A 25,439-nucleotide genomic window follows, 5' to 3' on the forward strand; every position below is an offset into this window, starting at 1 on the left:
TGGGTCCAAAATTTTAGGATGAGCAAGCCTTTGATATGCTGTGTCAACGTTTGTCCACATTCCTCTCCTACGATGACACAACGTTTCGTCGGGCCATCAGTCCCTTTGCAGATGCGCATCGGGGTTGCTCTCGTCATTAGACCGCGGGTACTTTGCCTAATGCCTCAGAAAATACGATCTGCCTGTTTAACATGACAGTCACATTGGCACATATGCACATATTTATTTCCACATATGAACGAGGCCTGATACCGATCTCGAAATATACGAATGCATGCGTTTTTTTCCGGTTTACACGGTCATTGAACACATCCGATCTGTGTCACATATGAGCAAAAAGTCGGAATTGGGTCACATTTCACTGACAGTGTAGACGAGGCCTGAGTCTGACTGTGTCAGTCAGTGCGAGTAACGCATTGAGATCTTTGTGTGGCTTGAAGCACTTAAATAACTCTGTTTAGCAACAAGCACATCCCACACTTTATTTTCTCATTCATGCATGTTCTTTTTGTGTAAACCGAAACATCAGACACAAGTGCTTTGCTTACGAAGGACATACGCAGCATTTTTATTAATGTAGCCTATAGTAGAGTACTTTATTTACAATAAAACATTCCATTATACTGTATGTATGACAGGCCTATGTAATCACAGTTTTTAAAAATCGATTCGAATCGATCACAACAGCATCACGATTAATCATCAAAAACTATTATATTCCACAGCTCCATACAAAAGACATGAACAGAAGCAAAATGTCCAGTTTTCTCTCTACTCTTAGCTTTCTTGCTGCTCTCAATTGTTCAAGCCACTTGACACAATGATGCATGTGTCATTACTATAGCAACCAATGTAGATAACTAGATATTTAGACCACTGCTCAAAGAAGTGGATCACTATTGAGCCCTTATAAAGTGGCCATTCACACAGATCACATTTTTGCATTGAAAAACGCAAGACACGAGCAGTGGATTGGAAAAATGGTATTGAGAAAGTTGAACTTATTTTAGCTTAAATGCATGTTTTAAGAATGCCATGTCATGCACACAATGTTTAAAAACCACCGTCTAGTTAATTTTTACATGGAGAACAATGGAAAAGTAGCACAGTGGAATTCAAAAACATGTTATGTGCTACCAGTGCAGCATTCAGTTCTAAAAATCTGTTTTGAAAAAAATGTATTGCACAGAACTGCATAATGTTTCTTAAATGTTACCGGTTTTAACGGTTTTTAATGTACCACTGAAATGTTGAAACTTTTTTCTATTTGTCTTTCTTGTACAGACCATCAATACTGTGTCTGAGGTCATACGTGGATCTGAAGTAAATCAGGACTACTTCGCATCTGTTAATGCACCATCCAATCCACCAAGGTCTGGTTTGTCCTTTGTACTGTCTTTGAACCGATAATCAAAAAAAGTATTTTCTGGTAAAGAGTTGAGAATATGAACTTGTTGACTGTTTTCTTCAGGCCTGCAATTGTGGTTCTTCTCATGTCAATGGTGAATGAGAGACAGCCATTTGTTCTCCGCTGTGCTGTACTTTACTGCTTCCAATGCTTCCTGTACAAGAACCATAAAGGACAAGGGGAGATTGTAGCCACACTGCTGCCCTCCACTATAGATGGTAAGGGTTGCCCGACTAGTCGCTTAGTTCTGCCATTAGTTGGTGCAGACTGTTCATGGATCATATGACTTCAGTTGCACTTATTTTATACATGGTGACAGCAGGAAGACAATTTTTTCTTCTGTGTATAGTCACCTGTAAGTACCAAATACATTTAGAATTACATGTAAAGTAAAACTAATGCACTTTGTGTTACCAAGGCACAATAATAATATAAATAAAAAAATATATATATTTTTTTATACATATATTTTCTGCCATATATTTACGCACCAGCACTTTGGACATCTGAGTTGGGTAACGAAAATACTAATCAAAAAACTCATTTGATTATTGATTAGTCACGGTTCATAGTGCGCTGTGCCCGGAAACCAACAGTCAGTTACGTCGCTTTACAGTAGAGAATAACCCATTTCTATGGACAAAATGCATATGGAAAATAGCGGAGGACACAGAGTGAGCTGCTGCGGGAAAGGTATATGATCTAAGTTGTCCGAAACATGAGAATGCTTTATGTTAATAACTTAAGCAGTTCAAACTAAAGCATAAGCGTTTCCCACGTCTTGCCCTCTCGCACTTTGACAGATGTGTGTGCTGTTTAATGCCTTTGGCACAGCGCATTTCCTCAGCGCATAACTTTCATTTTATGGTTAAATCCTCATCTGGAAATGTTAGAAATTCCGGCAAATATTTCCATTTTGCATATTCTGACAACAAGCATCTTGTTAAACTTCACAGACTTCAATGAACGTGCACGTCAAACAGACAGAGCGCAGTAGAATAGGAGCGCAATAATTCTGACTAAAATATACATTTTGCTAAAAAAAGATTTTTTTTTAGAAATTAGGTGTAGGTTTAAAAATATACATGTAACACAAGTAATCATATTTATGAGAACAGTAACAGCAAAGGCACTAATGTTGGAATAGCCCATTAATGTAATATAAATACTATGTTCATACAAGTGAATGTGTTCCTCATAGTTAGATTTTGTGCTTTTGTTTTTTTTATTTTATTTTTAATTTAGTCGTTTTAATTTCTGCTTTAAAATAGTAAGCAATCAGTTGTTTTTAGGTTTAAAATTTAGTTTTTTGCTTATAATGTACAGCATAGCCTACATAGATACATTCACTATATATGATTTCATAGGCTTTATATTACACATTTTTTTGGAGGACCGCATTGGGCAGGATATGGAATAATATTGTTTAAAATAATGGATAATGGTTAATGGATAATACATTTTAGATTTTTTCAGATTAATCGAAAAGTAATCGTCAGATAATACATTAATATTGTTTTTTCTGTCCCTCAGCTAACTCTATTTCAGCGGGACAGCTGTTATGTGGAGGTCTGTTCTCAGCAGACTCTCTGTCAAACTGGTGTGCCGCTGTGGCTCTGGCTCATGCGCTGCAGGATAACCTCACCCAGAAAGAGCAGCTACTGCGGGTACAGTTGGCCACCAGTCTGGGCAAGCCACCCGTTTCCCTTCTGCAGCAGTGCACCAACATCCTGTCCCAGGTACCCATTCTCAAACTTATAATGTGTGTTTAGTCAACATTTTGGGTTTAATTGGGCTCATTGACGTTAGTCAGGGCTATTAAACCTTTTGGGGTTTTTAATGTTTTGCCTCAGTAATTCTACCATATCTGTCTTTTTGGACACTGTCTGTTGAAAAGACGAGAATATGTTGTGTTTTGGTTGCTGGTAGGGGTGTGTGATAGGTATTTAAGCAATATCATACAAGTAAGTAAGTAACTATTTTCCCCTGAATATCAGCATGATTGCAAATGTTTATTGAACTGTTGTATAAAATCATTATCACAATATGTTAAAATTAAGTTATATTTTAGACACCATATTGTCAATATTGTCTGTTTTGTTCTTTTTCGTGAACTGGTGTGTCTCCGAGCTATACACAGTGGTTTTTTGTTCCTAAATAAATTAGCTTTTTTTCTTCCCGAATCAAATAAACGAATGACTCAATGAATCAGTCATAAAGAGACTCAGAAAATTTTGAGAATGAGATATCATTTTCTGTCAATATCACACACCCCTAGTTGCTGATCTACTCCATGGGGTGTTGATTTGCTAGTTTGTTCTCAGGCTAAACATCAATAGCAACTTTTTCAACCAGCAGCATGGCTTTCCACCCGCTAGACCAGCACCAAACCAGCATAAACCAGCCTCAACCATCTTAAACGTTCATGCTGGTCTAAGCTGTTTTTTCGACAGTTCTGGGCAAGGTTTCCCAAGATTTGGGGACATTCTGAACTCGTATGGGAATGGTAGCTTGTGGTTGTCACTGAATATCAAAGTGAACTGTGCTGTGGTTTTTGCAGGGTGATAAGCTCGACCGGAGGGTGAGTATCTGAGTGTGGACAGTTTAATGTGATGGTGTGGCTTGGCCTCATTTCCACAATGGGGGTTCATTAGGTGTTTTGTGTTCCTTCTGTTTGCTGTTTCTGCCCTGTTTGTTGTGTTCCCTTACTGACCCTGGCAGCCCTGGCTTTGACCGTTTATTTTCAACTGCTGGCTGCATGCTATGGTCTTTCGGGCTTATTCTGGAAGAGACAGAAGTTTCGGACAGAAATCTGTACTGTTATTCACCCCTTTCAGTCCAATGAGTTTATGACTAAATATTCACTCAAAACTAGAGATGCACCGATAAGATTGTCATTTTTTTGTCCGATACCGATTTTATCAAACAACTATTGGCCAATTCCGATACAGTATTTGCCACTTGTTATTTGAACTTATCATTAAAATAGATTACTGTTTTGATCATGTAAACATAGTTCAAAAACACATGCATCAAGATATACTAGCTAGTTTATTGCTGCATAAAATAATTTCTTTTGAACGTTGATTGAATCCATTTAACAATAAACATGCCAACATAAATGCATAAATACAACAGAACAAAAATGCTGGCGTAGTTTTTTAACTTTGTTAAAAAAAAAATCCTAGTGGTGAAAGAGTTAAAACACAAAGCAGCCTACTATTCCTGCTGCGCTGCTGTCTAAGAGCTGCACAGATCCAATATACTGGTACACAAGACAGAACCGAAGAATTGAAAGAGAACTCGATTAAGTATTTGATCAGCTTTCCCGGCACGTGCTTTGGATGTATGCGCACACAAAACTTCTCAAACAGTAAGTAGAATTGTGTTCTCTTTCGCATCGTCTTGCACTTGAATGTTTAAATTCGCAAGGCTTAAAAACATTTGGAAAGGATACATTTTCATGAAGATGCAGCACTGGCCTGATGGCAGTCCTTATTGTGAAGCTCTGCTGTATTTTATACAGATTTAATTTTGTTTTGGCAAGTATTTAGTTATTTTACCCAAATAAAAACGGGTTATGCAACAGACATTGTACAACTCTGTGCCTTCATGCAGTCAATAAACCATTGGTTTGTTAAATCTGCCTCTTTCTACAGCCGATATGCAGATTGTTTTAAATTGATCAAAAATCGTCCGATACACCGGTGCATCTCTTCTCAAAACTATTCCTGATTGCTTTTTCTGCTGCCCAGTACTTTCCTGTTTTGCTTTTTGCAAATTGTTTTTATGAACATCTTAGTTATCTTGTTGATAATTCTTATCTTGTTGAAAAGTTAATAATTACTTATAAATTTCCATTATGCCTTTTTTTACCCCTAAAACTAACAGTTCTTATAAGCTAGCCCTTACAGACGATGATGTTTTTAAATAAAACCCTCTCCATAGTGTTTGAATGGAAACTTTCATAGTCCCTTTTAAACGCCATATTATAACCATTTTATAATATACAATACCGTTCAGAAGTGAACTTTTTTGAAAGATAGTAATACTTTCATTAATCAAGGATGCATTAAATTGATCAATAATGGCAGTAAAGACATTTATGATGTTACAAAAGATTTCAAAGTCAAATAAATGCTGTTCTTTAAAAAAAAAAAAAAAAAAAAAAAAGTATCATGGTTCCGACATAAATATTAAGCAGAACAGCTGTTTTCAACGTTGATGATATAAACTGTATCTTGAGCACTAAATCAGCGTATAAGAATGATTTCTGAAGGATTGTGTGACTGAAGTAAATTAAAATGCAGATTTGCCATCACAGGAATATAATAAAAAAAAAAAACAGTTATTTTAAATTGTAATATTTTACAATATCACTGTTATTAAATGCAGCCTTGGTGGGCATAAAATACTTTATTTTTTTTTTTATTTTATTTTTTTTACATAAATAAATAAATAAATATTACCAGGACCAAACCTTTGAAGGGAGTGTAAGTATTGTTCACACTGTTTACACTGAAAAATAGTGACATGTAGTGTGCTACGAGTACTTGGATGTTGTAGTTCTTCAAAAATACAAAGTGGTATTTTAAACACTTGATGCACTCAGTGGTTACCACTTTCTTCAAGAAGTGGAAAGGCTTGTACAAGTACTAATGGCAACACATCACGTGCATTTGAAAAGAAATTTAATTGAAAAACTGTGAATTCTTCTGTGTAGTAAAAATGTTAAATGTTCCATTTGACATGACACTACTCTATGGTAGAGTTGATAGTGTAAGTGCATAGTATAATTAGCACACCATTTGGAATGCAACTCTTGTCATCCTTTTAAGGTTGTCTTTGTATTTAGACCACATTTTACATTGAGACACTTCAGATTTTGTGTTTGTGTTTGTGTTGCAATTATACTGATGGCATTTTATCCTAAAAAACGAATACATTTTTTTTAAAAAAGATTAGGGTCCAACTCTCCCTATTAACTAACTATTAACTATGACTATATTAACTATAAACGGTGAATTACTGCTTATTAATAGTTAGTAAGGTAGTTAAGTTTAGGTATTGGGTAGGATTAAGGGATGTAGAATATGGTCATGCATAATGCATGCAGTACTAATTAACAGCCAATATCATATGCATGCTAATAAACACCTAGGTAATAGTGAGAATTGGACTCTAAACTAAAGTGTTACCTTTGGTTTTTAGGCCACTCGAAATTTGAAATCAAAACTAGTCCTAACAAATAGCACACTATTTGTGCCTGTTTTTCGACAGCTCATAGATGTTGAATAGAATTTGCCAACAAACATTTTTAAATTAAGTTTTCATTATATTTATTATCTGTAGACTAATTAGTGGGAAATCCTTTGGTCACAAACATCTTATGTAAGATCAGATAAGATCTTAATTGCAAGCAAAACAGGTCAAAAACAAGTTCTGACAGTTTTGCTATTTATTGTATTTCTGCTGAAATTAGCAAATACGATTTGGAGAACCTTGGAAATACTGTCTAAAAGGACTTAAAATTTAAATTTTACAATGTTAATCGACTTGTTTCTTGCAGTAGTTTCTTTATCAATTTATTTGCTCATTTCTTAGATGTTAAAGTTGTTTGTTAGCTCAATATAAATGTTTATGGCAGTATGAGTGTGTGATCAAGACTGTATAATTGTGTTTTTTTTCTGTGTTCAGGGCAGTAGGGTGCAGACGAAGGTCGGTCTCCTCATGTTGCTCTGCACTTGGATTAGTAACTGTCCAATCGCTGTCATGCACTTCCTGCACAATCAAGACAATGTTCCCTTTGTATCCTTTTATCCATACATACACACACACACACACACACACACACCTGATTTATATAGTTGATATACTATCACAAACAGTGTATTGTATTGGTATCGTGATGATAAAAAGTTTGAATCTTAGTTAATGATTCACAGAGCGACTTTATTTTTTACTTATGTTTAACTCTGTAATGTAGGGTAGTTCTGATCACAGCTTGGTATGCATTAAATTACATCACAGCAACCACATTACATTTTCAATCTTTTCAGATTACAGTACAGCAAGTGTAAACTTGTCTGTGTTTTTATGGCTCGTGTCATTTTGAGTATAGTTACCTGTTTGTCAGATACTGTGTTGTGTTTCCTTAAATGATGTGTTCAGCTGACAGGTCAAATTTCAGAAAACCTGGGTGAGGATGAGCGACTGGTTCAGGGTCTGTGTGCTCTGTTGTTGGGGATCTGTATCTACTATAATGACAACAGCTTAGAGAATTACACCAAGTATGTTCTTAATTTATTTATTTATAACTAAAGCTGTCAGCTGATATTAAAATGATCCATGACTAAACTTTTTGATAATTAAAGTGCACATAAATAAATTGTATTCAATAGATTAACACATCACACGTGTAAGTGTTGGTTTTGACAATTTGTGAATAGAATAGAACAGCACAGCCAGGCTATGTAGTACTGTGTCTTTGAGTATTGAACCTGTATACTGTTGGTGTTTTTTTTTTTTTGTTTTTTTTAGAAAGCAGATAGACAAAAAGTATTCCTATAATGTGTTCAGCTTTGCTATCACAGGAATAAATAACACTTTAAAATAGAAAAAAAAGTCATTTTATTTCATAAATGAACATGTTACAATTTATAACAATTCCCCCAGCGCCGTCATTAAAGGGTTAGTTCACCCAAAAATGAAAATTCTGTCAGTAATTACTCACCCTCATGTTGTTCCAACCGCGTAAGACCTTCGTTCATCTTCGGAACACAAATTAAGATATTTTTAGATGAAATCTGAGCCATGTCTCACTCCTCCGTAGGCTGCTATGTGACCGAAACTTGCTGGCCCAGAAAAGTCATTAAAGAGATCGTCAATATAGTCCAAGTGACTCCAGTGGCTCAATCTTAAGTATATCAAGCGACGAGAATACTTTTTGTGCGCAAAAACAAACAAAAATAACGACTTTATTCCACTTTTCATTTCCTTCTCTCTGGGCCTCGTAGTGTTTTTGCGCTGCGCGTCTGTGTTGCACGTCATCACGCATCACACACATGACCGGCGTCGGCCAATAGTGAGCCTACGTGGTGACGTGTAACACAGACGCGCTGCGCAAAAACACTACGCGAACCAACTAGAGGTCCAGAGAGAAGGAAATGAAAAGTGGAATAAAGTCGTTCTTTTTGTTCGTTTTTGCGCACAAAAAGTATTCTCGTCGATTGATATACTTAAGATTGAGCCACTGGAGTCACTTGGACTATATTAACGATCTCTTTAATAACTTTTCTGGGCCAGCAAGTTTCGGTCACAAAGCAGCCTATGGAGGAGTGAGACATGGCTCAGATTTCATCAAAAATATCTTAATTTGTGTTCCGAAGATGAACGAAGGTCTTACGCGGTTGGAACAACATGAGGGTGAGTAATTACTGACAGAATTTTCATTTTTGGGTGAACTAACCCTTTAAGTGTTGAGCCTCCTTCACTATCTGTGTTACACAAAATATATTTTCCTCTTCACAGAGAAAAGCTGAAGCAGTTGATTGAGAAGCGCATAGGGAAGGAAAACTTTGTGGAGAAGTTGGGCTTTATAACCAAACACGAACTGTATTCTCGTGCTGCTCAGAAACCTCAGCCAGCCTTTTCCACCCCAGAACACATGCTTTTTGATCATGAGTTCACCAAACTTGTTAAAGAGTTAGAAGGTTAGTTTTGGAGTCCTGAACACAAAGTAAGACCTCTTTTCCATTGTTATTAACATATGTCGGTGATCCAGTCACAAGTGCATGGTCATAAATTCAGGTGTAAATGGGATTCAGACCTTTTGAAATGTAGTCACTCATACCACCAGGGGTGCAAAGCTATCCTAATGTGCCCTATCCAACATTAAAGGTTCACCTACTAATGTACATAATCCTTATGTAAAAACAAGGGTTTTAAACTTTACTGGCGAGGCTCAGCTTTAATTGAAAGCAATCGTCTGATCAAAATGTTTCAGATTAGAAGTAACTGGAAATGGATCACTGAAGACGGATGTTAATAACTTGTATTTCGCACAATGACAAGTAATAACTACATCCTTAAGAGACAATGTGTTTTTATTATTATTGTATTTTTTTCTTTCTCTGAAGTCCACTGTTAATTCTTTGCACCAAAAATATGTTCATTCATTATTTTCTTCCATGCTCCCTCTGTTCCTCAGAATTAAACGGTCCATTTTATTTCTGTACCTTAAAGAAGCGCTATGTGAATTTGATAACTCATATGATCCGTTCAGGTAAAAGGTTTATTTTTCATGTTTGCGGTTCTTTTTGTTGTTCATAGGAATGATAACAAAAGCAGTGCTTAAGTCAAGCGAGGAAGAGAAAAAGGAAGAAGAGGTGAAGAAAACACTAGAACAGCATGACAGCATTGTCACCCAGTACAAAGAGTTGATCAGAGAACAGGTAAAATATATATATATATATATATATATTATAATAATAATTATACTGCATCAAACTATATCACATTCTCACATTTGTCAGAATGCAATGTTTCAAACTAAACCTAGTGATATTTTAAGTTATATATATAACAGTATTAATTTGCCTTGGGTTATTCATGGTGTAACAACAGTTTGCATACTTCATCAGTCTATTTTATATGAAAATCATGAGCAGTGTTGAAAAAGAAAATATAAAATATATATCCCAAACCCCAGCTGAGAACACCAAAAACAGACAATTTTAATCTTTTTATTAGATTAACTTTAATTGAATATTTGATTATTATCTGTACCTGCCATGAAGCTGATATGGCAGTAAACTTAAATACAAATTATTAATGTTAATATGTTGTGGCCCAGCCACAACATATTAACATATATGTTGTGGCTATATGTAAACGTTTTTTGTGAAAGAACCCCTTCAAGCTTAAAGTGAAAAAAAGTAACCTGATAAAAAATCTGACAAGAAGAATGGACTAACAGATACCGTCTTTTTTGTTTTTTTAGAGCTGTAATTGCTGCCATAGGTAGCCCTACTGGATCTTAATCCAGAGAAGTAAATCCTTATGCACTTTGGTTTGAAATATGGGCAATAATTGTCATATGAATAACATATTCAATATATGACCAAAGAAAAGTGGGTTATCTCCTTTTTCCTCTCTAGGCTTACAGGAAGAGGAATCATTTCAAAATAGGCATATGTTTAAATTATAAATTTATTTTTTCCCTTTTTAATTGCAGGATTCTCAAATAAATGAGCTGAAAGAGCAAGTGACACTGCTGGCGTCCCAGAATGAAAAGATGCAGAGCACCATGACACAGCAGCTCTCTCAGATCCAGCAGCACAAAGACCAGTACAACATCCTCAAACTCAAACTAGGTACTGAGCAAATGATGCGTTCATGCAATGTCTAAATTACTGCAAATAAAGCTCCATATCCTTTCGATGCGCTCTCGCGGTATCTTGATGTCATACACCGCTTCAAGTTGAACACACCTTAAATCTGCAGTGGTCAGGTGGTACAAGTCGTAGCTCTCAGAAAATGATGAGCTTATATGTTGTGATTACAAGTTCTACAAGCACGTGAAGGCTTTTTACTGTTCAGAATCGTTACAGCAATTACGACATGTTGTGAACGCAGCTAGATATCAGTTGTTTGAGAAGTATTTGCAGTATTTTAGCAGAAATCCATAGTAAATTACTTTTCCTGAACTGCCTTTTTTACTTTTTAGTTACTTTTACAGTTGTTCCACTCTTCCTTAACACTCTGTAGGTAAAGATAATCAGCAGACAGGAAATCAGGCAGAGGCGGCCCATGTGAACGGACTCCAGCCAGAGGAGCTGAGCCAGCTCAGAGAACAGCTTGAGGAACTGCAAAGACAAAACCAGCTGCTGCAGACACAGCTGGGTGAAAAGGACTCTCTAATAACCAGTCTGGTATGTGTGTGTGTTCAGTTCTTCCAACCTCCCAAAATGTATTTATATTAGTATTAGGGCTGGGTTGACGATAACGATTTCTCGATTTTAGTCGATTCTGATCGAACAATATTGATTTTAAATCCCAAGAATCGATCTTTCAGTCTATGATGATGTTTTTCAGTTGATGCTTGAACAAAAAACTTCACTAAACAGCGCTAGTCCCATCAAATAAATTGTAATATATATTTTTATAAGCTTTGTGCTTTGTTACTGTTGATATGAAATAGTCAAATTCTGTACATTTTATTACAAAATGCACTTACAGCATTGGTCGAGAGAGATTTTTTTTCCTCGAGAGAAATTGATGTACTGTACCTGATATATATACATATCAAAGGATATTGAATCGAATCGTAAGCTTGTGAATTGAAATCGAATTGAATCATGAAATTTGTGTCAATACCCATCCCTAATTATTATGCTAATATCTTAGCCTTTTACGGTATAATTTACACTACCATTCAAAAGTTTGGGGTTATAAACATTTTTTAAATGAATCTCTCATGCTCACCAAGGCTGACTTTTTTTTAATCAAAAATATAGTAAAACAGTAATATTGTGAATTATTATTATTATTATTATTATTACAATTTAAAAGAGCTAGTATTTGATGAATACAAAGCTGTTGGTGCAAATTAATGTGATGAATACAAACTGTTATTATTATTATTTTAATATATTTTCAAATGTAATTTATTCTTATGGCAAATTCAAATTTTCAGCAGCAATTACGCCAGTCTTCAGTGTCACATGATCTTAAAGAAATAATTCTAATATGCTGATTTGATGCCCAAGAAAAATGTCTACTTATTGTTCATTTTGAAAACAGTGTAACATTATAAATGTATTCACTGTCACTTTTTGATCAACTGAACTGTACTGGTATATTTGGAAATATTTGGTCTGTGTCCAACAGAAAGCTGAGGGTGTCCCATCAGCAGAGGGCTCAACTTCAGAGGTCACAGTGTTACAAAGGGTAATAAGCTAGGTTTATTCATTATATTCATTAAAGATTTCATCATATAACATTCTGCACCATTCTGCACCTGCTGAACCAAACACTTTGAACACTATATTTGGCTGCAGGAGGTGGAGATGCTGAAATCTCAGCTGCAGAGACAGACTGCAGAGGTAACACAATTACAGAGTGAAAGACACGAGCTTCTCAGAGGATCTGATACTACTGTAAGTGTGTTCCACTCATTGATCATTGTACAGACACTACAGTCCAGTATGGTGTTGTCTCAGCCTTAGATGGCATCCGCACAGACCACCTTTGAACCGTCTGTTGCATAATTCAATCTTAAAAGCGCAAGATCCACAGTGAGTCATCCAGGACAGGTTTTTTTTTATCAATCCACTAGGGGAGTGAGAAAAATACATGATTCTATCTTCTAAATATTCTCAAATTGAAAAAAATTGATTTTCTAAATGTTAGTTAACAATGTAATGTTACCAGAACTGAAAAGGCAGAGATCAACTGCGAGAGAAGTGCAGTGCCCACAAGTGCAGTTTAGAAAGTGCTCACCTCATAAAGGTGTGCAATATATATCATCTACAATAATATCAATTATGTTACAAATGTTGTTTTAACAATGTGTCACTCAAAAAAAAAAAAAAAAAAAGCCTTGAGAGTGCATGGTTTCTCTGCATGATGTAAAATAAACTTGAAATGCCAATGAAACAGTTCCAGTTCCAAACAAGGCCACACCAGAACTGTTGCACATTTCCAAGCAACACATAATTACTGAATGAGTCTGCATTTTTGAACGAATCGCTTAAATCTGCAGTCCGTAACTTTTTTTGTGTACAAAATTTACAAAAATTACATCATGAATCCATTTTCTTATCCTGGATCACTACAGTACACCTATAATAAGTGTTTATATTCTGACTATTTTAGACTGGTTTGGGTCATACCACTGCAGAGTAGCCCCGTACCTGCATGACTCGTCATAGACATAAACAGAGAGAAGTAGCTCCAGCTACAATATTCTTGCGCAAGACGCTTACAGTTCTGTTTATTGACCGCTAGGGCGCCAAAAGTTAAAGAGCGCAGCTTTAAGTGAATAATCCAATGTCCCATTCATAAAGAAAGTCACTCATTTGAATGAATGATTCAATGAGTCACTTATGGGGCCACCTACTAATGGTTTTAGTTTCATATTTCAGTATTCAATTTTTTTTTTTTTTTTTTTACATTAATCTCATAGCATTATTTATGCAGTTGTAATTACATCATAAATGCATTTATGCCACCTCTGAGCTGCATTAACCAGTCTGTATAAATATGCCTCTGTGCCACATCTGCAGCGTCACCTCAAATGTTGTCAACCACTAATGAAAGGCACAGAACAAAAACCTCAGGAAAATGTATTTTTGTATCAAGTAGTTTGACTAAATTGAATCAAATCGATATAAAAAAAAAATCTCAGTTATTTTCTCACATTAACATTTTAAGATTTACCCATCCCTAAATGTTGCATGTCACTCAGACGGCAAGAATAAGCTACAATTTGGATCAGTTTGTGTGCCAGTAGGTAAAAAGTAAACACTTCAAACAATTCAAAGGTGTGTGGTTTTTTTATGTTTTTGAACAAAAGTCTCTTATGCTTATACCCAAGCTGCATTTATTTGATTGAAAATACCATAAAAACAGTAATATTGTGAAATGTTAATACAATTTAAAATAACTGTTTTCTATATTAATATATTTTTAAAATGTTTATTCCTGTGATGGCTAAGCTGAATTTTCAGCATCATTACTCCAGACTTCAGTGTCACATGATCCTTCAGAAATCATTTTAATATGCTGATTTGTTTTTCAAGAAACATTTATTATTGTTATCAGTGTTTCAACAGATTTTTTCAGCATTTATTTGAAATAGAAATGTTTTGTATGAAAGTAAAAGTCTTTACTGTCACTTTTGATATACCATTGCGGAAAATAGTTTTAATTTCTCTCAAATATATATCTTACTGAAACTTTTAAATGGTAGTGAATGGGCTTTTTAGTTCATTACTGTCTTTCTTTCAGGCTGCAATTCCAGGAGAGAAAATTGCAGAGTTAGAGAGCAGGCTCTCTGCTCAGACAGCAGAGAATCAAAAGCTTAAGGTGACTTACTATAGACAAACATTATTTACTCATTTACTGATTTGCATTTTATATCATTTGCTGTTTAACCTAATTCTTGCTCCTTTTTTCTGTCCCTCTCACTCCCTTTCAGGCGGAAGTTAAAACTCTTCTGGAGAGTCAAGAATCGATGGAGAAAGACCTTGCTTCAGCCACAAGCACAGCCGCCATCATGCAGGCAGAGAAGAGCAAGTTGCAGCAGGAGGTGCAGGAATCCAAGAAGGAGCAGGACGATCTTCTCATGCTACTCGCCGACCAGGACCAGAAGATTCTGAGCCTGAAACAGAGACTCAAGGACTTGGGAGAGACGGTACATTCCTCATGGCATTCCAGAACATAGTTTCACTAGCTTTGTATTTATCAAATGTTGTTTTGTAGTGTACATGGGGCCGATTCACACAGATCACATTTTTGCTGTTAAAAATACGAGGTCAGGTCAGTGGAGTTGGAAAAAAAGCACAAGGTCTAGAGAAGCGTTTTTTAAAAAGTTGAACTTCACGTGCGAGATACTCGAGCGCAATGGTTAAAGACTGCTGTCTAGCATGTGTTTACATTGAAAGACAATGGAAAAGTAGCGCCATGGAATGGAAAAGCTTGTTCTGTGTGAATGGCTCCTTACATTTCTTTTTACTCTTGGTTTTGATTTGACTTTTTTTTTTTTTTCCTACAGATTGAAGATGAGGATGATCTGGATTCAAAGGATCAGTTTGATGATGATGATGATGAAGAGGAGGAAGAAGAGTGTGATGAATAAAAAAGTATTGACTTAATAGTGGAAGTGAAAGACTGTTAACATTAACCTGTCACTTACGCTTAGAGAAAGAGATTGAAGGCCTTGGACAGTAGAGCTGATCTTCTGATTTCTAGAAGAATCACATATTTCTTTATTTTCTTCAGACCTGCATTTTAATTTTTAGAAGTTATTTCACTGTAGGAAAACAATACAAGGATTACATTTTCCCAGCTAACTGAACCGGACTCAAAAAAAAAAAAAAGGCTTCAAATTTATTGAGATAATAAACACAGGTGAATACTTTGTTTTTGATCAACATTCCCAATGCTTATGTCATGGTCTCACACCGTAGAAGATTCTAAAGAGCTCTTTGCACTAATGATGGAGAGGAGAAAATAAAGAAAAGATTTGCTCCTCCTTTGTTGTACATAGTGCAAAACCATGAAGATGTTCAGTCTGCATTTCTATACTGCTTGAGGGCTTGTGAGAGTGTCTATGATGGATGGATGGATGGATGGATGGATGGATGGATGGATGGAAGTATTCTGAAAGACATGTCCTCTCTCTACTCAGGTGCATTGTGAACTCTGTTTAAAGGAATAGTTCACCCAAAAATGAAAATTCTGTCATCATTTACTCTCCCTCAAGTTGTTCTAAACCTGTAAGACTTTCTTTCTTCTGCTGAACACAAAAGAAGATATTTTGAAGAAAGTCAGTAACCAAACGACTGATGGACCCCATTGACTTCCATAGTAGGAAAAAAAAATACTATGGATGTCAATGGGGACCAGCAATTGTTTAATAGCCAACCTTCTTTAAAATATCTTCTTTTGTGTTCAGCAGAAGAAAGGAAATCATACAGGTTTGGAACAACTTGAGAGAGAGTAAATGATGACAGAATTTTCATTTTTGGGTGAACTATCCCTTTAACATCTCATTCAAATGGTCCATTTCCTGTTTTGCATTAGATTGCTTCCTGGTCAGATGGCTGTTAGGTTTTTTTTTTTTTTTTTTCTGTGCCTGTCAACAGTTTTCAGAATTGTTCAGTCATCCAATCATATTTACAAATGATCAAAACACAAACCCGCGCTGTGTTGCATTGCATTTCGCTCACACTAGCCACCTTGTTTCCAATGTGTTGTTCATTAAAACAACTGCTGAAGTCCCACTAAATGTTGGGATGTACACTTTCAGGTTCCTCTAAAACTGGAGAGATATTCTGCAAAATTTGGTTAATTTATGGATAAACAAGACTCATTAGAACAAACTATATAAATACTTGTCTGTGATGTTTTGGCCTTAAACTTAGTTTTTGGTGTGTTGTTACATATACAGCCATATTTGAGGATTCACAAAGATTTTTCTACTGCTAATACCCATAAATACAATTATGCCATAAAGTGCACGGTCATGCTTGATTTAATTTGAACAGTTTGAGAAATTGTACAACAATTAATTAGAAATTCTAATGGAAGGCATTTAATTATATTACCACTCACAATAGATATTTTTCTCCAAAGCAGCTTTACAGACGACAGTCCCTTAATATCTCCTGTGAATTTGCGAAGGTAAAATTATTATCTTATCTATTAAAGAATGTTATCTTTTAGCCTTTTCATTCATCTCAATGACCCTTCAAAGACAATTGTGGGCCACTGGGGGAAAAATCCTATAACATGATTAAACATATTCTGTTTGTACACTACAAAAAACATTTGGAATCGCGTTTTGGAAAGAAATGTATTGTTCTGTTCAAGGTAGCATTAAATTCTAAAAGTTAAAATGTGTAATGTAAAAATGTTTAATTAAAAATAACATCTATTTTTATATTTAAAAATGTTACCTGTGATGGCAAAGCCCTATTTTCAGCAAGCAGGCCCGTGAGAGAAGTGGGTGACCCTGATGCACAACAACAAGACAAGTATATCAAGTCTCTCAAGACCTGTTGCTCAAATTCACGTGCCTGTGACAATGTTTTTATGAATGAGTCCCATTTCCTCACTAATAGGCTGTCGGTCTGTCATAGGCCTGGAGGCTGGGGCAATGTTCCTTTCTCTACTGTACATTTGAAAAACAGCGTTCATTTTGAATAGAAGTATTGGTTTATAACTTTATACATTTCTTTATTGTGATTTCTCATCAATTTAATTGAAATGGTTTCAGCCCTTAGTTACAGATGTTACTTGAAAATTAAAACACACTTTCCCCACTGGATCATTAATTTATGTGTTTATTATTTATTGTTAATGTGCATTTAAACATTTATCCCGCACATTTTATTTATTCGTTTTATTTTTTTTGTCCAAAATATATTTGGTCCTCTTATGAATCACTGTGGGGTGGGGGGAGGGGACAGTGTTCTCAGACACAGGTTAGGCTACATGGGTTATATCATCTCTCATCATCTCTCCACCCTTTCACTCCACCGCAGCGCCGCCCCACGCCCATAGACATCGAAAAAACGGGACGAGGGCTGAAAGAGACAAAAACAGTGTGAAAATAGGCGGGGCTTAGTGCGAGGAAGTCATTTCTAACTGGACAAGGACCAATTTGTCCAAAAATAAAATATATATTTTTTAACTCTTAATCATATCTTTAAACTAAATGGCTATTCAAGTTTGCCAGGAATATTCTTAATTAGGGGAAATTATTGTCCAGACAAATGTTGGAGTAACTCATTGTCAGTGATGTCACGTGGCATATGTTACTTTACACTCCGCAGTAGATGCTGGACCAATCCTAGTCGTTCTCGATTTCTTTTATTTGATCAATTTATTGAGATTCCTAACAGATATTTCCATTTGTTCCTCGGGTAACAGTCATCGGAATGTATACATTTAAACGATTATACATTGTAGTGTATAAATACATCCAATTAAACAAACAGCGTCTTGGGATTTGAATGGACCTCAATGGCGCGTCAGTCTGTCTGGGCGCCTAAGCGCCTCTCTAGGAGGACATGGTTGTGTCACACAGTGAACAGTGACAGATGCCCGCTGATGCTCACACCTCACCTCAAACACTGCGGCATCGATGGACCGCTCATCCTATAATCTCTCACTCTCTCACACACTCTCGCTCTCTCTCTCTCTCTCTCTCTCTCTCTCTCTCTCTCTCTCTCTCTGTGTGTGACACATTTCTGCGAGAGAGTGTTTAAAAAGACGCGGATCTAGTGGCCGTGGGTAATACAGTTCTTTTCATACTGCATGACCATCACAAAGGTAAGAAAACTCATATTTGCACTTAGCTGTAGTTTTCTCTAGATTTTGTGTAAATGTTCTAGGCAGTGTCATTTGATTTAGTTTGACGGTAATAGTTAGAGTGACTTTAGGAGTGCTTAGAATACCAAAATGATTTTGGTCAATATTATTACAACATTATTCTCCACTTGATTATTCTATCAACTGTATATAACTGTATAACGCTTTTTAAATATTTTACAATGTTTTCTTGTAACCTTTATCCCATCCGTGTTCATTTTGAGAACACTTTAGTTAAAACAATTTCTTAGCTAACTATACAGCAAAACGTTTTCAGTAGCCTGTTTATTAATCTTTGCTAACGTTAGTTAATAAAATACAACTGTTCGTTGTTAGTTAAATAATATTAACAAATTAAACTTTTGATTTTAATAATATGCCTACTAGCAAATGTTGAAATCAACATTAAAGATTAATAAATGCTTCAGAATTAGTTTGATTGTTAGTTCATGTTAATTAGGCCTATCTAATGTCAACAAATTAAACCTTACTGTAGGTTTACCTTTATTTTATTGTGTTTATTAGGCTATGTGTTTAGACTTTTCCACTATCCTTTCTCTTCTAGAGCTGAAGCTGAACTCACACTTTACATGTGATGTATTTGTCTATTGGAATTGCTTTCAATGCACATGAAAAAATGTTCACCAAAAATGAAAATTTAGTCAACATTTACTCACCCTCTTGTCGTTCCAAACCTTTATGACTCTTGTTCTTTTGCAGAACTCAAAAGAAGATATTTTTTAGGAATGTCGGTAACCAAATAGTTTTGATGACCATTGGCTTCCATTGTATGCACAAATTTGCAACATTTCTAATGATAAACAATGACAGAATTTTAAATTTTGGGTGAACTAAGTGTGCCATTTGTGTCAGAACCACAACCACAGTTTTTTGACATCCAAATTGTACTTTTCTTTAAAGAAGCAGCCATGTATTCCGTACATCCTCTTCAAAATACTAATATAAAAAACAAATCTTATAAAACACTTCTGTCAGACAACCAATGTCTAGTTCGAATTGCCGTAAAGACTGTCTTTCACGTGTTTCATGTAAATGGGGGAAATGGCATGGCTGGAGTGCTGAGTGAGACTCAGGGGAGGCCAGGTAAAGAAAGAAAGACAGTTCATGAGGGTTGCCAGGTGTCAAAGTCCTGAGGGTGAGACATGTCAAAGGGAGGTGTGGTCGTGTTCAGACATGCCTCTGAGCCATGAGTGCTGCTGCATTCTGGGTCTTTACCTGGACACAGATTCACTCTGGCTCTTCTATCCATGATTTATTCTCACTCCTTCGTGTCTTTCTTTAATGTTTTTTCATTATATTTCCAACAGTTCAGTGATAATTCACAGCATAGACTGAAAAGCTAGATTTTTTGATGGCTGATATTAAGCTGGTTGACAATAAACACTGAAGCAAACTATTTACTAGTATTAGTAGGCTATAGGGTAAGAAGAACAGTGCCAGTAAGAAGAATTGACTCTCTCTCACATGGAATGGGTGCTGCATTGATGATGTGTTTTTGTAGGCAAACCTGAAGTTAGAATCACCCTGGTTCCCTTGACAAAACCCCAGTAGGATTTTTCCACTGCCTTTTGGATTTTTGCAGTTATTTTTCATCATGATAATCTTCATAACTGAACGCTATTAAAATTTGAAGTCTATACAATTGGCAGAAGTGAAATCTAAATGGCTATAAACGAACTACACCACTCTTTTTTATTTAAAAAAAAAAAACATTTCCCCTGAAAGTTGAAGTTAGAATAGTTTGCAAGAGTGCCATTATATACAGTGAGGCTGTGAAATTGGACTAGTGAGTAGATGAGTTTACCTGTTTAATGTCCCAGATAACTTCCGTAGACCCATCTAGCTTCATGTTAGCAAATGTATTTTTCTAGACAAGTAAAAGCTTAAAAAAATTCACAAAAATATGTCATCCCTGCAGAACTGGATTGATGAACTAAACACAATTGTTGAAACAGCGAAACTGATCTTTTCTTTCATATTGTGATGTATACATCTGAGTGTAATGGATTATCAAAAAACAAAAAATAAAGTAGGGGTTGGGACTAAATGAGCGGACTAAATGATTGCTGAAGTCCAGCATACATCACCAGAGAGAAATCATAATGTTGTTGTTGTTGTTTTTTCCATCCAGTCATGATATATTTTGATAAAAAAATAACAAGGTCAAAAAATGTGAAACATATACATAGATGAATCATTCACAATAAGATCGATAAACATGCATTTAGATTTAAATCAAGATTTCATGCCGACTTTAAGACAGGTTATTTTACTTTTAACACACACCAAATACGAATATTTGGTGAGAACAAGGTTTTTAATAAAAACAATTCATTTCTGTGATTTTGTTTAGAAGGGGGCATTTACACAGTAGGCTAACTATTCAACTAAAAAGGAAAACGTTTTATGCATTTTGATGTTTCATTTACATAAGGGCCTGAAAACGCAAACTTTGGAAAATGGGTTTCAAAGTGCACGTTGTTAAAATCGATACCGTTATCATCTTCGTTTAAACTACAAAAACATGAGTTTGTGAAAACGGTGAATACCACATTAGCTCTGTCTTGACCTGACAGGGAATCCTCAGGCTCATTCTTTTTTCCCTTGCTTTTGGTAAAATTAGAAGCTTTCTGATGGAAATGCACACCCATCTATTGATTTAGTTTTTTTTAGAATGGCTGTTCATCACACAGTTGTCGAATTGTTGAGAAAAGAAACAAGGCAACATATGTGTAGCAGTATTGGACACTCTGAACTACTATTGAAATACAGTAATACTACTTTCTCTGTACAATTTGAATTGTGATCAGTACACAATTCTTGTTGAACAACGTGTTAATAAGCAAAATAAGTCATCTTTATTTTTCTTTATTTCATTGTTTACACAGTTGAATGAAGTGATCTTGGCCTCTGAAGAGGATATAATGTGCAGTAGTAAAATGTAGACACATGGTCCTCAACCATTAACACACAAACATCAATGATAGTCAACAAACACCATAAAGAAAAAACAGCAACATAAATCAAGTCAGCATACAGCAAAACAATAATTCAATACTTACAGTAAATCATCCTGCAATGCATGCTAGGAGCTTACAAACCCTTTACAAATAAGCAATGTTGCTCAATATGAAACAACTCTTAGGCTATAGTTAGGACTAGATTCAAAACCGTTAGCCTAACATTTTATGTACGATTAAAGTAAATGATGCTGATAAAATGAAAATGCATGCTGGATAATATGTGCAGCAAAACTCTGCCCTGTTTCTTTTATTATTAATATCACACTGCAGTTACTGTACCCACTTTGAAAACCATAAAGGACAGTTTCCGAACATCCTCTCTTCTTAAGTGGGTTATTGAATGGCCTGGAATCTTCCTGACTTCACATCCCTCTGTAATGCTCAAGTCAATATACAGTGTGTGTGTGCAGCACTTCCCTTCTTTGTATTAGTCGATAAACATATTGATTCAGTTTCAGGTTTCATGAGCTCTTCTAAGTGTCATAGTGTTTGATGAGCAGATGGCTGTATTGTTTGCAATATTAGGCTATAGTTTCCCTAATTTAGGCAGGTGAACAGGTCATGAATGGATTATGATTTATATTAACAAATCTTATGTGGATCCATTATGTAGTGTCCACTGTCTATTGTTTAATGTATGGTGCCATAATAAAAGAATAAACCCTAATAAAAGAGTTCAGACTTCTGCAGTTCAGCCATATCCTACTTTTTGGGGGAGACATTATAAATTTTGTTCACTTTGTTGTAGTTATGTTTGACTGAGTTGTAACAAAAATTGCCAGGTACCGGCAAACTGTAAAGTTATTTGAAGGGGACAGTTCCTTTACATTATGCTCTTAGTTTGTTTGAATCAGTCTGCTAACAGAGTAGAGCCACGTGGCACATTCACTATCCACCCTTATTGCAAGTGTCATTATAGAGTGAGATTTAGTTTGTAAGCCTCAAGACTTGCATTTGATGCATAGTTTTGATTTAACAAGCAACTGCAATTCACGTTGTGTAAGCCGAATAAATCACAGGCTGTTTTGTTTCTCTGGGGGTTGGAGATGTTTTTATCCATAGATTTCTCTATCAAAACCAGCTTGGTGAGCCTCACTTGCTAGTTTTTTTCTGTTAAGAGGGAAATTCAAATTGAACATTCCCACTTTTATGGAAAAAAAGAGCTGGTAAAAATGAGCCACACTCTAAAAACTGCTGGGTTAAAAAATAACCCAACCTTAACCACACCGCTGGGTCACTATTGGACAGAACACGCGCTGGGTTGGTTTGACCCAAGTGCTGGGTTTTACCATTTAACCCATATTTCTGGGTCATTCATTTGACCCAACCAGTGGGTGAAATTAACCGTCTTGCTGGGTTAAGTCTTACTCATGTGCTGGGTTATTTCTTGTCTCATTGCCTTAATAAAATTAGTAACAAATATTTATTATATTACGAATGTAAAATAATTATTATCTCTGTAATACAATAAACCAGAGAGGCCACTTTATATGTGATTTCAATCTCATTTTTATTTTTATTTATTTGATACATTTCTTTAATACTTTTCTTTAACGAATACAAATGTTAATCAATGTCAAAGGTCTGACATGTCCCCCTCGTCTCATCCCTGAGGCACAGAATGTGCAGCAATTCTCCAGTCATCTCATTTTGTAAATATTCAACCATGTTGGTCCTCACCTGTTGATTATACAAGTCAAGTCAAGTCATCTTTATTTATATAGTGCTTTTTACAATACAGATTGTATCAAAGCAGCTTCACAGTGATACTGTAACATGAAAATAATACAACAAAGTTTGTTTATAGAAGAAAATTGCGCCATCGTCCACCTTATAATAATATTGTTGAATATTAAATGTCCCCAACTAAGCAAGCCAAAAGCCAAGGCAACAGTGGCAAGGAACAAAAACTCCATCAGTGACAGAACGGAGAAAAAAAACCTTGGGTGAAGGCTCAGTCGTTCAGTTCTCCTCTGGCCATCGAGCGAACAGTGTATAATTATGATTCAGGCAGCATTACAGGTCAGACTGAATAAGAACATTCAGAATATTTATCCAGTTCCATCTGGTTGGAAGTCGGAGTCATCACACCGGTATGGAGACGAGTTTGTTGAGGATCAGTCGTGTCGATGAGGCCTTCACAGGGCTAATGAGGCTGGCACTTCAGGGATGCGTCATGGATGGGTCCAGGCGCAGGTCCACCTTCTGATCTGGATACGGCCCGGATCCGGCTGACTTTAGTAAACTTTAGAATGAACATAAAGACAAACATTAGCATAGATGCCATTCTTCTTATTAAATACGAGTACATCAGGTGTTATAGGAAAGTGTCCTAATAATCATTTAACTGATTTGAATAATATAAATGTATAATGTTCTATATGAATGCCAGGTAAAAGAGATGCGTTTTAGTCTAGATTTAAACTGATAGAGTGTGTCTGCTTCCCGGACAATCACTTAGAGTGTTGCAATAAAACTGACATGCAAGTTAAGCTTTTTTTTGTGGAAGTATCAATTTATTATTGAATATGCAATTAAAATTATTGCAAACATTACCAAATGACCAAATGTGAAAAATAAACAAAATGTGTATTCAGTATTTGCAAACTGAATTATAGTAATAGTAATAAAAGAGTAATTTGGACAAATATTATCAACATTAAGGCATTGAAATAAAACATTACTTTATTAAAAGTTAAATATTACTGTAATGTTGATAGTGTCTTTAACATTAAAACTCACAAACCCACAAAGTTGCTCATTAATCTCCTGACTGGCAGCGCTGATGATCGCCTCGTTTAGATGTTACACAATAAAATGAAAGATGACATGCATGGTGATAGGGTAGGCTATCATGTAAGTTTACATTTTTTAAGTTTTAAATATTGACGATCATTCGTTCAACTAAACGGGTATCATTTTCTTCTCAAAACCTGTCCATTTATTTCTCCTTTCCTCAGTCGCTGTTTATAAAGATTGCAAGTCATACATTTACTAAAAAAACTAGGCTATCAAGCTCTTGAAAGCCTTTTTTGGCAGAAACGATGGTTCGAGACATTACAGAAGACACATGTAGACTGTGCTGGAACTTACCTCAGTCACTTCATCTGACGAGTATTTCTAAAACTACGCCAGCAGATTTTTCACTCACACTAGCTAGCCTACATTGGAGACTCATTTCCCGCTGATTTTACGTGCGAGCCCTGTGAGGGAAACTGCGCGTATGGATTTCATACAAAACGCTTTTCTCACTTTTAAATACGCAACGTCCACAATGAATAGGCCTACGATAATTACATGATGAATTTAGAATTTAAACGAATTTAAACTCAAAAAGGCTGCATATATAGCTGGTTTAATTTCAACTAAGGATTTAACGATGCAGCATTTTGTCAAAAATTCTAACCGGCTAGCTGTGGCTATTTAATGTTTCACAGAATAAATACGTTACCCATCACACTTCCACATCAAAGACTGTATGTTGAACAGTGAAATTAGCTTGCTGCTACCACCACAACTTATTAAAAATATAGGTAAACATTCATATTAACTTACCATAAAACACTGCCTGCTCCGAGTGGCGTGCTCCTCGAGTCAGAAGTGAAGAATCCAGAAAGTTCCGCAAAGAATGAAAAAAGTAACCAGTTGCTGGGTCAAAATAACCCAACCAGCGGTTTATTTGTGAATGGCCCCCTTACAACTCATTTGACCCAGCATGAGCAACCCAATAATGTGTTTACAGTACCCCAAACAACCCAACTTTTTGACCCAGCACAATCAACCCAACAATTTGTTTACAGAAACAACCCAGCATTTTTTTGAGTGATGTCCTTCAGCTTTAGTACATTGCCAATGCTTTTTCATTTTTCCTTTACACATTGATTGAC

At 35.7% G+C, this 25,439-nt stretch overlaps 1 protein-coding gene across 4 annotated transcripts in view; it reads left to right on the forward strand.

Moving 5' to 3' along the window:
- The window catches only part of uso1 (USO1 vesicle transport factor), a 35,858-nt gene extending 20,292 nt beyond the window's left edge, over nt 1–15,566 (forward strand). For 2 of the 4 annotated variants that reach the window (XM_081361734.1, XM_081361733.1), the window contains 15 exons: nt 1,285–1,373; nt 1,472–1,626; nt 2,942–3,147; nt 3,969–3,989; nt 7,106–7,216; nt 7,580–7,698; nt 8,939–9,120; nt 9,740–9,861; nt 10,644–10,782; nt 11,177–11,340; nt 12,299–12,358; nt 12,469–12,567; nt 14,420–14,497; nt 14,610–14,825; nt 15,186–15,566. In XM_081361734.1, coding sequence (XP_081217860.1) covers nt 1,285–1,373; nt 1,472–1,626; nt 2,942–3,147; nt 3,969–3,989; nt 7,106–7,216; nt 7,580–7,698; nt 8,939–9,120; nt 9,740–9,861; nt 10,644–10,782; nt 11,177–11,340; nt 12,299–12,358; nt 12,469–12,567; nt 14,420–14,497; nt 14,610–14,825; nt 15,186–15,269 — 1,845 coding nt within the window. In that variant the 3' untranslated portion in view covers nt 15,270–15,566. The remainder of the gene's footprint in view (nt 1–1,284; nt 1,374–1,471; nt 1,627–2,941; nt 3,148–3,968; nt 3,990–7,105; nt 7,217–7,579; nt 7,699–8,938; nt 9,121–9,739; nt 9,862–10,643; nt 10,783–11,176; nt 11,341–12,298; nt 12,359–12,468; nt 12,568–14,419; nt 14,498–14,609; nt 14,826–15,185) is intronic. The other 2 variants (XM_081361736.1, XM_081361735.1) reach the window with 1 other exon arrangement.
- The last annotated feature ends 9,873 nt before the right edge of the window (nt 15,567–25,439 follow it).

The sequence above is a fragment of the Scardinius erythrophthalmus genome (genome assembly GCF_964197995.2).
Source record: "Scardinius erythrophthalmus genome assembly, chromosome: 3".
Taxonomy (NCBI): Eukaryota; Metazoa; Chordata; class Actinopteri; order Cypriniformes; family Leuciscidae; genus Scardinius; species Scardinius erythrophthalmus.